At 38.7% G+C, this 18,631-nt stretch overlaps 1 protein-coding gene across 1 annotated transcript in view; it reads right to left on the reverse strand.

The window, feature by feature from the left end:
• The window catches only part of C2CD2 (C2 calcium dependent domain containing 2), a 36,979-nt gene that overhangs the window by 8,270 nt on the left and 10,078 nt on the right, over positions 1-18,631 (reverse strand). Inside the window, exons 4-7 of the mRNA XM_048494077.1 lie at positions 9,883-9,991; positions 6,336-6,397; positions 4,427-4,554; positions 3,556-3,706 (exon numbers count right to left, since the gene is read on the reverse strand). Coding sequence (XP_048350034.1) covers positions 3,556-3,706; positions 4,427-4,554; positions 6,336-6,397; positions 9,883-9,991 — 450 coding nt within the window. The remainder of the gene's footprint in view (positions 1-3,555; positions 3,707-4,426; positions 4,555-6,335; positions 6,398-9,882; positions 9,992-18,631) is intronic.

Consider the following 18,631-nt stretch of genomic DNA (forward strand, 5'->3'; position numbering starts at 1 on the left):
GGTTGGGACAGTTACAGAAGAGGGCTAGATTAATTGCTTTTTAGGAGCTGTGATTGGCCTTCTCATCTTGCTATATCAGATGATCTCATATATACCTACTGATGAGCTATATGCACTTATGTTGCTTATCTTATGTTGCTTATCTTTAGTGGTAACTGATAAGATATCTAAAAATAACCATGATCGTGATAAATCAAACTTAAAGATAAAATTGATGTTTTACAATAAATAAGCATTCTTCTAATAAGCAAATTAGATTTCTCTGACTAAGTTTCAAAAGATAATGAATTTTTGGTAACTTGGACTTTTTAAATCTCTAAAGCAGTGAGAAAAGTAGAAACTTGATTTGTTCTAGAACTATAATTACCTAAAATATGATTAAGCAATGCTAGGTATGCTGATAATTTTAGCATTCATTTCTACAGTGTTTGTGGGATTAATTCTTTTGTCCCTTAAGCTTTTTCTGTCTTGCCTAATAAAAAGAATCTTTTCTTTGCTCAATAAAGAATCAAAGTTTAAGCAAGTGTCTTGTCTGATTTGCTGGCTATAAGTTCAAAAGAACATACTCCCTCCCTAATGTTTTGCATTATCAGGAGTTAGAGTCAGAAAAGTTTCTCTAACACGATAAACCCTGAAGATGACTGTGGCTAATCAGTTTTCATACTGCCTTGAAAACTGTCAAGTGAAGTCTTCAGTAGGGTGCAAGGGAGAATCTCTTAACACAAAACTCTGCAACTCTCCCCCATATGTCCCCTTCTGTTGCCATCTCCCACCAGTGAATAAAGACTTTGTTACATTTGGTGCTTCCTTAGTGATCCCTCCTTCATGCCCAATGTTTAACTGTTGTTTTTATGTCTTTTAAAAACATTTTAGATATTTGGAATTTTTTGATTGTTTTAAAACATGATTATGTTAGGTATATTTTAGAAGAACAGTGGGTTTCTAATACCCTGCTTTCCTCTACTGTAAGGAATCTCAAGCTGCTTCAGAGAAGTAGGTGAAGCTGAGAGAATTGTGACTGGCCCAAGGTCATCCAGCAGGCTTCCTGTGGAGGAGTGGGAAATCAAAACTTGTTCTGCAGCTTTGAGTAATTTCATTTGGTGGAGGCTCTTGTCCGTTATATAATAATAATTTACTTTAGTTTTCCAGTCGTCTAACGTTGGGATTTGGTCTGTCTTCTATAGTTTCGCCAGTGTCAATCGGGCTGCTACAAATAAATGTGTTAAGTATTTATTTTCCCTCAAAGTTTAATCACAAGAGAATTCTGGACCCAGCAGGTAAGTTAACTTATTTTTTTTTAATTTCTTCCCCAATATTTTTTCTATTTGCAGGTGTATTATTGACCAAAAGTGTTTTATTTTGGGACAGGTCCACCACACGTGGATGAATGTACCTATCTCTCTTTGGCATTTCCAGCATACCAGTGATAAGTTCTTACTCATTTTGGATAATGTAGAGGTGTGAGATAGTTCCTGTAAAACATTTTAAGCATGTGTTCTCTAATATCTGTGTTGAAGGAGTATTTGTAAATACTCCCCCAAAATCTTTCCCATGTGGAATATAATATTACGTCTCCGTTATTTTGGGCCCATTTAATCATACAGGGTTTAATAATTTCTGTCTCCATTTTTTGTAGTAGTAGAAGTTTATATAGTTTACTAATTACTTTATCGTTATTCCCTTGAAGTATTACATCTAGATTTGTTGGTTTATTATTAATACCCCAGCTTTTCTCATCCTTTTTCCAACAGCTTACTAGTTGAGTGTAAATTACTCAAAGCTGAAGCTTTTAACGACAACTGGCAAAAATGGACTAAATATATCAGTAATGAACTGAAGGTTATTATATACCCGGTGGACTTTTAATTTTATTTGTAAGCTGCTAGCGCAATGTATTGGATAGATTTTTGTTGTTACCATGTAATTATTTGGAACTTATAATTATGAGTAAGTTTATGCGCTAGTATAGGATAGAACTAGTTGGTATATGTTTTGTTTTAATTTATCATAAAATCTTGTTATAAAGGACCAGACTGCAAAAGCAGTCTGGGGTGCCAGGAGGAAGCTCACACAACTAGACAGGATTTAATACTATAGATGGTACTCAGACAAGGAGCACCAAAATCTCTTTTAACAACCTTTTACTTCTTATCTAGTAGCTTCACCTGATTCTATTTTTAGTCCCTTTTTCTCCCTTCTTTCCTTCTGACCGGATTGTTTAATACAAGGAATTTTGATGCTTAGAATTAATAATGAAATTTCCTCCATTGAAGAAACCTAATTAGATTCTGACAGTTAGCAGAACCTTTTTTGAAAATTATGTGACTAAGTTACGAAAGATAGTAATAATGTGGATAATATTGTAATCTTTTTCCCCTCTTTTTTCTTTTTCTTTCCTTGTTTATTATGGAAGACTGAAACCGGTCAGGTGCATTACTTTCTATGTTACTCTTGTATTATATGAAAATAAACTTTATTTGAATTAAAAAAAAAGTTTATAGAACAAACTTAATAAAACGCAAAACTGTACAAAACAAAAAAAACCTTGTTCTGCAGATGAGAGTCAGTCGCTCTTAACCACTATACCATGCTGGCTTTAATTTGTTAGCCTCTCTGGTAGCCCTTATCAAAGTAGAAAGGTGAGATACACATTTTGCTTAAAAAGAAAAACAGCAAGAGAAAAAGTTGCATGACACTGGCCTCTGTATGGGGGTTGGTGTTTCTTCTTGGGCAATTGGAGAAATATTTCTTTATTGCCCTTTAGATGTAGCCTGATTCTGTAGATGCACTGCTCTTCATTGACAAGTGCTGCATTAAAGAACTTGGGCCTGACTGTATACATTGAACAAGCTGGAAGATAAAAAGGAAGGAACAGATTCAACAGAAACTGCTCTAAGAAACTGCTTGACGGGACTGTGGCTAAAGTTGGGTTGGTCTTCATTGGCCAAAGTACTGCATATATGGCCATCACCAAATGACTGAATGTTGGGGTGAAGACCTTGCTTCAGAAGACACCACAGATGCATCAATATACAGCCAAACTGTACTGGGGTCAATGGTGTTCTACTGTCAAGCCCTCGCTTCTGTGGATGCAAACAACGGCTAGACTACACTGAGACCATTGCCACAGCTTTGCGTCAGCATCTGAAGTATTCTATGAGGTCACTGACCAACAGCATCTCATCAGTAAGAGTTATAATGCAGCCAGTATGATAAACTTTTTACAACATTAAAAATAAAACTGTTTCACATGCCTGTTACCTTGAGAAAGGTATGAGAAAAACTATGCTAAAAAATGATAGAAGCACAATAGTAAGCACATACTTGAAATACATTCAAAATAGTATAATACTTATTTCTAAGTTCTCAATGAAGCTGTTTTACTGCAGTTTACTCAGAGACTGTTGCAAGGTAGGTGATGTGTAAAATTAAGGTCACCAAATACCATAGTAAAAATGAGCGTGGCACATGTAGCTTCTTGCCTTCACATGCAATTTTACATGAAAATGAAATAAAGCTGCAAGGGCAATTGTGGATTCTCATCTATGTTTTCACCTGAATGCAGAGCAGGTTTGGCTTTCACAGAAGTAACAGTAGTGACCACAGTCCCACAGGGCATCACAGTTCGATCCTTTTCTACTTTTGCAACAGGAAGCATGGCAGGAACTTTCAGATTTCTGGATTCAGAAGGTTCGATATATGAGAACTAGAGAAAAAACATTAAGGATTTTAAACTTGGGAAGCACTGTTCAGTGGAACTGATAAATGCTACTTGGTTAGTGGTCCTAAAAAGACACTTGAAAAGAAAATCTTGCAAGGTCCATTTCATAGTTCTACCGACCCTTATTGAAATCACAGACACCTGCAAGTGTACTTTTACACTTGACATTAGATATACCCTGCTTTTCTGTCCAATGGGGACCCAAAGCAGCTTGCAACATTGTACTTCTTCCAGTTTATCCTAATAATCACCACACGAAGTGGATTAGCTTGAGAGAGAGTGACTGACCCAAAGTCACCCAGCAAGCTTCCACAGCAAAGTGGGGAGTCCAACCAGCCTCTTCTACTTCCTAGACCCAAGTTTGACTACTAGCACACTGGCTCTCTATTCTGCTGTGACACATGTCGAATAAAAAAAAAACTGGTTAGATCGGGATCAGTGATGTGGGAAAGGGCTGTGTGGCTCAGAGGTCCATCACTTGTTTGCATGCAGAAGATCCTCTGGCATCCCTGGCATCTCAAGAGGACCAGACAGCAGATGAAATGGAAGGCCTTTACCCAAGACACAAAAGAGCTGCTGACAGTCAGACAGTAGACAGTACTGACCTTGATGGACCAATGATCCAGTTCCATAGAAGGCAGCTTCATATGTTCACATGCAAGACAAGAAATAGTGACAGAGCCCACTGTAAATTTAAAAATCTACCTCTGCAGAGACAAATCCTACTGAAGTACTGTTGCTGTTGAACTTGCTGTTCAGTGCAAAGCTTCTTTGCCCAGAAGGCTGTTTTCTGAACAGGTCCAAAGGTACAGTAGCCAAAGCAGAGAAACCACCTGAAAAAGACAGAACTAACATGAAAATAATGTCTGACTACAATATTGAAAGTTATTTTCAGACTAAGCTCTAATTCAAATTTTAAATGGTCCATGGTTGAAATAAGTTTAATCATAATCGGAATAAGAGGGTGAAAGCTGCACTAGGAATTTCCATTTGTACTACATGAATCAAGTTCAGCCCTAAATAGCTTGACAGAAGAATGGCAGCATTGACACTTCCAAGAGCCCATAATTTTTCCCCTGAGGAAAAATTCTGGAGAATTCAAAAGCTTGCACGCCATGCCATGTTATCTAATTGGTCCAAAACCACAATCTACATAGCCAACTAATATTTTACTAAAACCAATGTTACTACCTACAACATCTGTAAAGTGGCTCACTGGTCATAGATTACAGATGAGAGAGCAGCAACACTCAGGAGTGACTTCCCTAGTGGTATCTAGCATTACAAATATTTAGCTATTTTTAAAGACATTTATTCAAACCTGATAAATCAATTGTGTTTGAGTGATTGTTTGTAAGACAATTATGAAGGCCTGCCATGCTATCATATCCTTAGTCCGCAGCTTCAAGCGGGTACTCAAAAACATTAATATATAACAACATCACACGGACAACAACATTATGAACCCACTCCAGAAAGTGGCAAAGTTAAGTTCTTTGGATGAAAAAACAGTGAAGTCCTCCAGGTTTTGTGAGTTAAGGATGTAAGAATCTAATGAACTTCACAAAGCAGTGATTACCTGTAGAAATACTTGACTGTTGACAATGCTTATGGCACTTAATGAATTTTTCAAGCTCGTACATAAGATCTGGATTCCAGGTCAAACAAACAAAACCTTTATTAGGCATAAATTAATCATTCATAAAAATATAACTCATAGGGCCAGAACCTGTAATAAAAACTGAGCAAATCTTCTCCAGAATAAGAGGATCATCAGTGTTCACGAGTCACACAATAGTCTTGGATAAGAGAGAGCAGCCGCCTCTAAGCAGAGAATATTTTGGATAAATAAACTGAATATGCTCAAGAGTTTCTACAGAGAACAGGTAGTTTGTACAAACTCTATCTGGGGGAGGTATATTACAGAAGCGTCCCTGTTGCAGAGCTGATGGCAAAGCATTGCATCTGGCCCTTGTGATCACCTACCTTTGTCTGGGCTCAGTTAGATGGTACAAATATTTAGTAATCAGCCCTGGTTTGGGGGTAATGCCAAAATAAAGTGGGGAACATGATGTCATAGCACAGCTTAAAAAATATTGTTGTTCCTGGTCAAGAAGGCGCATTTTAATTTGCATCATAATCTCTTTGGGTGTAAACACCCTGTGAGGTAGGGAGGCTGAGAGAGTTCTGAAAAGCTGTGACTAGCCCAAGGTCACCCAGCTGGTGTGTGTGGGAGTGCACAGGCTAATCTGAATTCCACAGATAAGCCTCCACAGCTCAGGCAGCAGAGCAGGGAATCAAACCCAGTTCCTCCAGATTAGAATGCACCAGCTCTTAACCACTATGCCACTGCTGCTCCCTCTGCAGGAATATACCCATGTCCTTTAGAGTAGAAGTACCGGACAGCTACCACCATTGTGGAATGACAATCCTTCACTGCGGCATTTCTGTGCGCTGCCCATTGAGCATTAGAGTGAAAATAGACTCCTAGGTATTTGAACATTTTTACTTGTTTAATGGGGATTCCAGGTCATGATTAATAATATGTCAGATTGTTAAGATATTTTTGCAAAATAAAATTAGATGCATAAAATGACTTGTCTACAATACTTACTATCCATTTCCCCATTTTCGAAGACCTTTACTTGAAGATCTTTCGATCTGGCATTAAGTTCACTGTAAAGAAGTAAGACTGTATTAAATTATCAGATAAACAGAGTGATGGACAGGCTAGGTTCTGCCTCTCCCATGAGAGGTGACAGAATGTCGGAGAGAGAGTTAAAGAACAGCAGTTGAGAGTTGGCAGCTGGTGAGCTAAAAGAAAAAAGGAGGATGTCTGCCTGAAACAAACTGTGGAGAACAGCTGTTTCAAGCGAGCTGAAAATAGTCAATTTGTAATCAAAGGATCCCAGTGGTGGGACTAGGATCACAGTTCAACACCAACAAAATGTAACTTCTACATTACTATAATGAAAGCAAGCCTGGGAGAGCCACGCTTGTTTCATTAAAACCTGGGTTCTTTTCTCCAATAACTCCAACCAGCTGAGGTCTCAACGATTTTTATTGAAAAACAGAAATAAAACATGATTGCGGTTAAGGGATTGCTTAGGTGGTTATATCCCTTTTGGTTCTTGGTCCCCATTCCGGGAACCCATGGCCCAGAGATGCTTCTCTGACCAGGTCTCAAGATGGAATTTCAAAACCTTTGTTTCCCCCTTCTCAGGAAAACTCTGTTCAGGCCATGAGGTAACTTAGGCCTTTGAAGTTTCATCCTGGCACCATTGCATAGTTTCCTGTCCTCCCTCCAGGAGATCAAAAGGCAAAGATGCTTTTCACAGTCATATGTGACTTTGCTAGTTTTACAATACTATTCCATCACAATTACTTTCTTCAATGTGGTATGAGCACCATAAATAAAAGTTAACTTCTTGTTTTGTTTAATCCTGTGGGAAACACACACTTAATATCTCAGTGTCTTTCTATAAATATGATATTAATAAATGTTGACAGCATGTGGATGGAACTGTGTTTAAAGAAGAGTTAGTTTTTATACTCCACTTTTCTCTACCTTAAGAAGATTCAAAGTGGCTTACAATCACATCCCCCCTCCACTCACACACACAACAGGCACTTTGTGAGATAGGTGGGGTTGAGAGTTGTGACAGGACCGTGACTAGCCCAAGGTCACCTAGCAGACTTCATGTGGAAGAGTGGTGAAACAAACCCAGTCCTCCAGGTTAGAACCCACTGCTCTTAACCACAATATCATGCTGGTTTGAATCCCCAAATCCAATAACTTTTTGTAAGGGTCTGTCATTAAAGTGCTGAGCTACCCAGAATGCTGATGCCTCTGACAAGACCCGTGACATGAAATAGCCATGTTCTCGATATATTTTAAAAGGGACAAGAAGTGTAGCTTGTGGCATCCTTATCTACATGAACCCTGAACACGAGAGACAGAGAAGTGTAGAAGGCAGTAAGCACTCTATGTGAGTAGAGAAAGGTCATCACGCATAGTTTCACAGCAATTGCAATCTACCTGGGGAAAACTTCAGTTCCTGCCCATTGTATAGCCCATCATGCTGTTGACAGCAGAAAAGTACAGCCTTACTGGATGTGTAGGGGCACATCTCCTTGCCTACTCTTGCAACAGCCATCAAATTTAGCAGAGCACATCTCTAGCAAGACCACTGCACTGCTCTTGATCATACTGAAACTGTTATTAGAGCAAAATCTCTAAGTGATACACAAGCAAGATGCAATTGTCTCATTTAATCAGTTCTTTGTTAGCCTTATACCTTTTAAATAGGCAGAAGAAATACAGGAAAAAGTTGTAACTGTGGAGAAAACAAGTTCCCTCTGACAACAAAAACAAATACTGTTTGAAACCTAATTAAAGGATGTTATATTAGTTACAGTTGTATGTATAGAAGGGTGTTCTGTGTTTACAAGAAAAGACAAAGTGTAACAGTGAATTTTCAGTTGGTAAACCAAGATGACTGTTGCTAAGGGCAAGTTAAAGGATTACTAACTAGAAGAGTTTTCAAACTCAGAACAATCTTCATTGGGAAGGCATCCTAAAATCTGGAATTCCAGAACCAATCAGAGCAAAGTTTGACAAGTGTCAGTCGCTGATGACAGTGAGTAAAACACAATTGAAAGAAACAGCCAGTAAGCCATTGAGAAGACAGAAGACATCAGTCAAAGTCTTCCACGAACTGGAAAACTGAATGACTTAAGGCAAGAAGGATTCCCTATTAGACAAGGAAGGGAAAAATGCAGCTAGACTCAGCCACAGATCTTCTAGCATCTTCCTGGGCTTTCTGAAAAATGGGAAGAATGTTTCAATAGGAAGCCCACAGGACAGGAAGAATCAACCAGCTACCATCATCTCAAGGAAGCTGATTAGTCAACCAGGACATTCTCAATAAACATATCAATTACTGTCTGGAACAAAGTAGGAAAATCCAGCTATTCATTTCAGCAAAAAGAGCAACTACTAGAACCTCATCTTATTAACAGTCTTTTATGAACATGATTGTACTGCAGTTGATTTGCAGTTTTTTTGAATAAATTTAAAATAAATGCCCTCCCCGCAATAATTTAAGACTTATGCTTTTATTTCCAGAGAATCTGACTGATGACTACTGAAAGTTTGGGTCCTCACAATAGCAACTACCAGGTCACCAGAATAGCAACTGGGGTTTTCCCCACCCAGAGATGAAGATTTATTATGTCACAATAGGCTAATTAAATTACCATCCTGCAAGTCCTAACTGCCTTTTCAGACAACAGTAGAAATTCAGACATGGCCGTTAGAGGGTGAAGTGGAGACACAGGGAGGGAAGGTTGACCCCGTGTTGCCAACCCGTATTCTGGTGCAACAGAAGGGAGGAGGGGATAGCAAGATTAGCACCTAAAGCAGCTGTAACTAATTGAGCACACAGAAGCTAACTAGAGGATCAGAAACAAGTTGGCTGCTTTATTCCTCTAATCAGCCCCAATAAGGCAGTAGCTTCACTGTGTCTTTTCCTATTATTAAGAGACTATGTTTCCTTGCTTTAAAACCGTAGCCAGTCAGTGCCTGGAGACCCAGTTTGTCCTACATGCTCATCCAAAAAATAAAATAATGTATCAAATTTTACAAAATAGTCTGCTTGGGGAGGGGGTGGGAAGAGAAGCAGGACTGTGTACTGTATCATTTTTTCATGACATTTGGTCATGACGCAGGCACTGTCTTGCGGTTGTACTGTTACCAGTGGGTGGTACCACATTTTCCTAGCAACAAAATATTATTCTTGGATTATATAGAACAGGTAATTAATCAAGAACAGATTGCAATTCAGAATCCTGTTAAACAAAACAGCACTTTTTTTGCACTGGGAAAACACTGCCTGGAAATCACCTAATTCTCTTGTGGGAAATCACACATCCATACAGTCCAGTTTTAGAGACAACAATGCCAATTGTTTAAAGTAAATTATGATTTAAAATTATCCCAGGCATCAGATCTAATAATGCTTTGGAGATCATTTCCGAATGCTAAGTTTACTTAACTGTAGCGGCATTTGCAGAAAACATGGTATGCAATGTCCATTACTCTTAACAACAAATAGTCTGGAATTCATTACTGTAACAGCATTACTAAAATCAGTACTTACAAAATGAACTCTTCTTTCCAAAGGAGGTCTGTGGAATTACTGGCGACAGAACTATAAAACTTTTGCAAAGGATCATTGAGCTGAACAGTACATACTGGGTTAATACTGCCTATAATAAGAAGGAGAAAAGGAAGTTTCAAATAAGAACTGCTCTTGTTATACTTCTCATGATCTCTAATAAGCATGTAAACTTTCTTTCCCAAACTCTTGCGTTTTTCATCAATACAGTAATCCAAGAAACTCTGTTCACTTGGTGAAATACAAACTGAACCAATTAGATAAGCACTGTTAATGTTAAGGTCAAATATATCAGTGCAGTTTATTAGAACTGATTATAGAGGAAGTTCAGTCACAGTTCACAAATTCAGAACACACATAGGCACACATGTACAGGAATTACCAGTTCCCCATTATGGATGGGAGAATGCTCTATGTGCACAAGGGGAAATGCTCATGGAAGGCCAAAATAAAATATCTTATTTTCCAAGTAAAGGGTTTTGAACAAGGCCAGTGAAAGCGAGAAGTACATTTACTAATAGAAGTGAAGAACTGTTTTGAAACTACTTTGAAGCCTGGAAGTTCCCATTAGTCATCTATCTAGGATTTTTAAAAAATGTAACCAATGATTCAATTTTTTTTTTTAAAAAGCAGCTACTATTTAGTAATGTACAGCCCTGACACAGATGCAATCAAAACTCAAAGAGTATTAAGTAGCAGTACAAATCAACTAAACAGCAGGCAAATTAAGACAGGTGGAAGTTTCCAGTTTATACATATCAGGTATTTTTAACTCAATGCTTGCATGCCCTAAGTATGCAAGCACAAGCATGCAGAGGCTCACAAAACCTGATGGACAAGTTATATGCCAACTTTTCAAAGGTACGCTGCAAAGCACTGTGGTCACTTATTTTTTGACTTGATTGCTTCTGTCTTTACTCAGACTTCTTCAGGTTAAAGAGGCAACTTTTGATGGGGCTGAGAAGTACTGCTTAAAAGTTGCTCAGGTTTAAGAGCTGCATTTCAGATAGCCTTTCCAGTTGTCAGTCAATACAACAGGGACAAAAATATTTCAGTTATCAAATTTCTCTCACTTCTTGAAATCTAGAGACTTCTTAGGATTCCAATTCAAAACCACATACATTCCATTAGCATCCCCCTACATATAAATACTCACTGGTTAACAGCCATTAAGTATTCTTTTTAAATTGTACTCCATTACAAGCCTTGAAACACAAAATACTAAGAGATGCTGGTAAAAACAGACTGGCTGCTGCATTATCATAGCAGACTCCTAACAACCAACTGCACTGGAGTGAAAAAGGATAAGCAAAGATGTCATGATTATACCTGCTGGTAGCACAAATGGGTCTGAACCCCTCTTCTCCTTTCACAACCTATCATCATATCGATAAGAATTAACTGACCTACATTTAAATGTTATATTTCTTTCACTGCTTTAGAAGAAGGAGGAGTTTCAATTTATACCCTACCTTTCTCTCCTGTAAGGAGACTCAAGGTTGCTTACAAGCTCCTTTCCCTTCCTCTCCCCACAACAGACACCTTGTGAGGCAGGTGAGGCTGAGAGTGTTCCGAAGAAGTGTGACTAGCCCAAGGTCACCCAGCAGGAATGTAGGGTGCAGAATCACACCTGGTTCACCAGATAAACCTCTGCCACTCAGCTGGAGGAATGGGGAATCAAACCCGGTTCTCCAGATTAGAATACATCTGCTCTTAACCACTACACCACATTGGTTCTCATATACCAGGGGTAGGGAACCTGCGGCTCTCCAGATGTTCAGGAACTACAATTCCCATCAGCCTCTGTCAGCATGGCCAATTGGCCATGCTGGTAGGGGCTGATGGGAATTGTAGTTCCTGAACATCTGGAGAGCCGCAGGTTCCCTACCCCTGCACTAGGCTAACCTGTTCTTGGGAAAGAGAACATCTTGAGGAAGAAAGGCAAGAAGTATGACTCATTACAGTCTGCCATTAGCATTTCAAAATGTAGGAAAGAAATAAAGGGGAAGTTTCCCCATGTTTGCTAGTAGTCTCACAGGTATGCATGTGGTTGTGGTGGTTTCTTAGTTTAATCTGAACCACAATTTGGCTACCCTTGTTCTAGAACATGTGAAGTTCTGTTTTGCTTTTCAGAAGGACAGGAGGGAAATGTGAGGATTGGGGGATGGACTTTTAAGATGCTTAGGATATTTTTAGGATGCTTATGGACCTGTTTTTCATGTTACAGAAAACATACTTTTATAAAAAAAATCTTCATGTAACTGCTACTAAGTAGGTTTAATGAATTTTCATGGATCTGGGAGAAGGGGAACACATGCAGAACAGAAACATCTTGGTAAATTCCACTCATGGACATTCATTGCTTGGAAAATATTGTACAGAACCCCTTTGTACAGTACTCTCCATCTTTTTGGGGGCGGGGATTCCTAGTAATCAAGTAAAAGAATACATGTATACATTCGGAATACATAGGCTCCATGCATATCCATTCTCCAAATGTTTGAGGATTCTACACAATTAAAACCTTTCTAATTGTTCTCTTATGTAAAGCAGTGGGATTTATGCTGTTCATGGATCAGAGATACAGTGATGTAGACACAACTCTCTAGTACAGTGGTGGCGAACGTATGGCACTCCAGATGTTCATGGACTACAACTCCCACCAGCCCCTGCCAGCATGGCCAATTGGCCATGCTGGCATGGCCTGATGGGAATTGTAGTCCTTGAACATCTGGAGTGCCATAGGTTGGCCACCACTGCTCTAGTACATTAAAGAATCCAAAGGAGAACATTTCTGTCTCACATTGTCATGACAGTACAAGAAATTCACTATTTAAAGCCTCAATCAGGTTTTAGACTCAGGTTTTAGACTCAGGTTTTAGACTCAAACTGGCATTATTTATGAAAGAGGGAAAGTATGCTATATTCCTTTTATGTTGCAGATGTTGGTAATGTACTGCAGTGGTCAACATTTGAACATTTCTTGAGAAATGCCGTAATTTAGCACTGAATAAATACTCTGACCAGTTTCTTTATTTTATTTTTATTTATTTTTTGAACTTATATACCGCCCCATCCCCAAGGGGCTTTATTGATCTATCCAATCTTTAACTAAACCACGTTTTTTCACTTTTGTTACAGATGGTCTCTTGTAACATAGCTGGAAATGCCATTTATTTTATAGTCAATGTGACTCATCCTTCAGTTGCTCCTGCAGAATGTCAGTCTTACAGTATAAAACTTTCACCATTTCATTTACAGGTAATGTTTTGAATTCTTTTTAAAAGGCCTAGAATGGCTACAGGGGGTGGAGGCTCTAAGACTTCAGTTTCTTCTATGTTGTACCACAGAGGAATAAGAGAAATTGATGGATTCCTGTAAGGATAGTAAAGGCCAAAGGATGGTTGACAATTGATCGAGTGATGAGACTGCTTTTGGCTGGCTGTCACTTTGAAAGGTTTTTTTTCTCTTAACAATGAAAAATATGGAGAGGCTTTTGAACTGGTCACAATCCAGTTACACCAGCTCAGATATTTAGGATAAAAGGGTAAGAATGACATGATATAGATACGTTCAGATGCTTACAAGTTATGTAAGATGAAAGAACAAGGCAAGGGGAATTTGAAAGGATATGGGAAACAAATTTAAAATTTGAATTTTTGTGGATGGAAGTGACCTCCAAGGTGAGAGTTGAAGCTGATTTTGGCTAGGCTGTGACCTTACTGGATATGACACCACTTCGTTGCTGAGCTCTGTGCCCTCCCAGACTGTCTCCAGATCTCCAGGAATTTCCCAGCGCAGCCTTGGCCCCCCAACTTAGTTGATGCTGAATTTTTTCCTGCCTTTAGAAATATTGCCAGTCTGTTGCATATACCTTTCAGGGCAAAGGAAGGAAGAAAAAAATGCAAGCCATTTGTCATGAGTATGTTTGGTTGCATTCACAGTTTTTCTGATCCTGAGAATCAAAGCTCACTGTTTCTTTACCAGTGGTGTAGGCTTTGACAGATGCATGCATTTTTCATATAAACTAAAATATGTAATATATTGGTATCCTATGGCATAACAGAGCATTTGAATATAAGTAGCCATAGAAAGCTTAAATTCATAGGTGTATTAATGCCATAACTTAAGATATTGACCTGATATTCAAATTAGTTCTGGTTTCAGAGCTATTGTTCATACTACTGTCATTTCATGATACAGAATATTGTTAGCCACTCTGAGTGCATGCAACTTGATTGGGAAAAGAGAATAAAAATTGAACAAATAAATAAATATATTAGGACTGATTATTCTTATTTATTTTATTTATAAATGTTTATACCCCGCCTTGTAACAAGTCTCTAGGAAACTTATGCAGGTTAAAACAGTAAAAATCATAATAAGAGCATCATAAATTATAGCAATGAAAACAAAACAATAAAAATAGCATAAAAATTAACTCTACCCCTGAGACCAGCAGCTGTAGAGGGGGGTTCCAGGGAGGCTAGCTAGCCTGTGTGAAGAGAAAGTTTTTGCCATGTGCTTAAACCCATAAAGGGTAGGTGCATGGTGAATCTCCAAGGGAAGACTATTCCAGAAGCCGGGAGCAATCACAGAGAAAGCCTCTGCCCCCTGTACCTTGGTGGGAGGAGATACTACCAGGAGCGCCTCTTCTTGTGACCTCAGTGCCCAGGCAGATACACAGGGGTGCAGGTGTTCTTTTAAGTAGGCAGGGCCCAAGCCGTTTAGGCAGTGGTGGGATTCAAAGGATGTAACAACTGGTTCCGGTGGTGGGATTCAAATAATTTAACAACTGGTTATAAACAAGCACAATTTTAACAACCGGTTCTCCCAAAGTGGTGCGAACCTGCTGAATCCCACCACTGCGTTTAGGGCTTTGTATGTCAATGAATTGGCCCTGGGAGCAAATTGGGAGTGAGTGCAGTTCCTTAAGGACTGATGTGATATGCATCGGGTCAGGCTGAAAAGCAAGTTTACTTTATCTTGTGGTTATATGAAGGAGGCACACTCTTCATCATATTACTAGTTTTCAGTTAATCTCCATTCAGGTAATTTCAAAGTATATGGTATGTAGCCTTATGTTCTGTGAGCTGTTCATTATATAAGCATTAAAAAAAAGAAACAAGCAAGATGAGGATACCATATTAACTAGCAGCTTCTCTCTTTTTCCTGATGTCTGTGTAACGAGCACATGATGAGCTGCGTTGAAGCTGCTCCTGGCATACAGGAAGTTTTCGAAAGGGCCCCTGTTCCCTCTGGGATGCACAAGAGTTTTCAAAAGGGCCCCTGTTCCCTCTGGGATGCAAGTCAATATTGTGCAAGGTGGCAATAGGCAGGCTATATGGGAGTTTCCACCTGATGGTAAAAAAATGCTGAGGGGTAATTTCTGCACAGGATGAACATGTGGGCATTAAACTTGGAACATATGTACAACACATCCCAACATTCCTGGTTACAGAAAAAGTATGCAGACCTTTGTAGATGATGAATATACAAAGAATCATATTTCTAGATATTAATCTGCATACCAGTTGCACTGCTGTTCCCAGTTTCTGCTTCGTGATCCCATCATTCCCCTTCTCTGTCTGGATTGTTCTGCCTCAGTCAGAACATGAACCTATTGAGTCATAGTTACTCTCTTATCCAATAACCTGCCAAGGATATTAGATGGGCACCATCTTCGACAAAAGTTGTTAAGTCCAGCTATATAAGGGGATGTATAGGTGAAAGCTGGTCCATAAACCAGATTTGCTTTTTTGTTGCACATTATTAATAAGTGGGGGACCCATAAGGACTTGACTCATTTTTCCTTCTCCTATTATTTCTTCTTTCTTTATCCTGAAAGCTCCCATATGCTCTTCCCTTTTCCTGCCCTCCTCCCTCTGCTTTTTACTGACAGAAACCAAGACTTGAAGGCTGGCAGTACTTGTGACTGCTTAGCAGCGCCCACAATGGCCATTGAAAGGATGTTCATTTCTTACAACTACAAGCTCCACTTCTGTTACTTTGTGTTATTGCAATTCCCTAATGTTTTTTGGAGTTGTACTCCCCTAATGTATTTTTAAGATCTTAGATTTTTTTCCCTGTAGACCTGAGGCTTTTCAGGTTTGTAGAAAGATCTTTCTTATATGTTCATGGCTTCATTTTTTGGATTTTAAGTATCCACAGGTTTGAGGGTTGGATATGTTGAGAATTGGTACATTAATGATATTCAATTGTATGAACTGTTTCATTTGTATTATTGTATATTGACATTATTAATTTTGGGCCCTTTTGGGGAAGGGTAGGATTAAAAAAAACTTGCACATACATCAGCTAGCATTTGTTAACCTGCAAGCTTTGTTGACCTCTGAAAACATAACATTAGTGTTACAACTTAGATCACTCATGTCAAGCTGGTGCTATGTCTAGATGTTCTATAAGCTTCATTTAAAACAAAGATAGACAGTCCATATGTTCTAATTTTGGCTCAGTTAACGTTCTTTTAAAAAGACATCATTGTGTAGTTGAGGTCTGTTTACAAAATACTGAGGCTTGGATTATTCAATTAATATGCTGTTTTCTTTAAAAGTTAAGTATTTAAAGCTTTTTCTAATTTTACTGGGAGAGTTTAGTGAACACTGAAATCCTATTAATAGTTGGTGAGAAGTATTATGGGTGGCTCATACCTTATAAATATTGTAGATGACATTCAAGATGGAAAAGCTGACTTTTCCTGAAAGAAACACTTCTTAAGAAAACTCTTTGTTTTACAAATCAATTTCTACAACAACTGAGAGGAACAGCACTTATTTTTTTACACAGTAGTAATGGTTGGAGATTAGTAATTGCTACGGCTCAGGGTAAACACAGCAGGCTGCTGTGATCTGTGACTGAGAAAATGGCTGCAGTCAAATGAATCATGAATTCAGCTGCGTTCTGTGTTTGTTAAAAACAAGAACAGCACAAAGTATTCTATAAATGGCAGTGAGCAAGCGCAGTGGTTGAAAACCAAATTGCTGAGCTTGTCTAGAATTGAAACATAAGCATGTCATGCTGGCAAAACTGAAATGGCAAATTTAATTTATCAACAGCTGAAACTTTCAATGAAAGCCAAAGATGATGACATCCAGGTCAAGTGGTCTTTCATACACACCTCAGAAACAAACACTGAAGTCAAACCAATAACAGGGCAACAGGTATGTTTATTAGTAACTGCTTATATCTAATTTATCACAATTAAAGATTACAAATATGTAATAAGCTGACTTATTCCATTTGTCTGTTAACTGAGACCATCAGAAGCTATTCTCCAGGCACCCTGAGCTTTAAGACAAGGCAGACCAATCATTGTTATTTGGGGTCTGGGATTGGGAGGCTAGGACCCTTGAAGTCTGTGGATTATATCAGAGTTTGAGGCCACCTTTGTGCAAAGCCCCAGTTCAGGAATGCTTTTAATTTAGAACCAGCAGGAAGTGGAAAGGCTTTCCCTGGCAACATTTGAAAAATTTACCAGAAAGGTCATGGCTCAGACATAAAGTCCCCAGGTTCAGTTCCAGATCTTTTCTAGAAAAATACTTCAGGTAGCAAATATTGAAGAGGACCTTCTTCTGTTTGAGCCCTGCCATTTAGAGTAGACCGTGCTGCACTAGGTGGACCAGAGGTCTCGGTGTAAGGTGGCTTCATGTATTCAGAGTTTGGATTGGTGACTATTGGAAAAATGGCCTGTTCATTGTTGTTTAATTGCTGAATACACTCCCTAGATAAATGTTCTTGGTTGTCATAATTTAGACACCACATTAGTAGAGCAGTTCTGTGTAGTATTACTCCAGTCTAAGCACACTGAAATGATTGGGCTTAGACTGTAGTATCTCTGTGTAGGACTGTGCTGTAAATATATCCTTTTTGCTTGTGCTTTTGATAAGAATTGATATTGTTTGACAATGGCCCCTTCCGCATGTGCAGAATAATGCACTTTCAATCCACTTTCAGTGCACTTTGCAGCTGGATTTTACTGTGCAGAATAGCAAAACCTACTTGCAAACAGTTGTGTAAATGGATTAAAAGTGTGTTATTCTGCATGTGCGGAAAGGGCCAACAATAGCTTTCATCTTGGTTTGTGCTGTTCATCTATCTTGTTTAGCTTGCTTTAGTCTAGCACAACTAAAAGGTGAAAAACAATCAGATCTGTAAACTGCTAGGAAAGCTAATTTGCTAGAAAAGGAAGGTAAAACATTCCTAAATAAAATCCAGATCAGACTGGTTGAGGGTTTCCCATAATCTGTTAAAGATGCCTACTCCTCTTTAAAATTGTCTCTTTCCTTCCAAGCAAATATTATTTGAAATTGGATGTACTTCAGCATGCTGCTTTGGCATTCTCCTTTAAAGGGCAAGAATTAAAGATTGTTGATATGTGACATGCACAAGTAATTAAAAACCCCTGCTTTTTTGTAATAACTGCCTAAAAATATCTTATTAGCTGCAATATAAAGGAATGCACCTAGCTCCATACACGAAGCTGAATTTCCTTATTTATAAAGATTAGTCTCCTAAACCACAGTTGTTTCTAAAACTTGGAAATTTTGAAAAGCAGTTTCAGCGCAGCAAGAAAATGGTTTCTTGAGTGCTCTCCATCTTCCAGCAGTTGGTTTTCTCTACACTGAAGCTTTTATTCTGCCCTATCCAGTATCAACCTAAAAAGTTACCACTAGAGTCACAGACCACTCATAAGATACAAGGGGCTACCATG

This window comes from Sphaerodactylus townsendi, linkage group LG04 (assembly GCF_021028975.2).
Source record: "Sphaerodactylus townsendi isolate TG3544 linkage group LG04, MPM_Stown_v2.3, whole genome shotgun sequence".
Taxonomy (NCBI): Eukaryota; Metazoa; Chordata; class Lepidosauria; order Squamata; family Sphaerodactylidae; genus Sphaerodactylus; species Sphaerodactylus townsendi.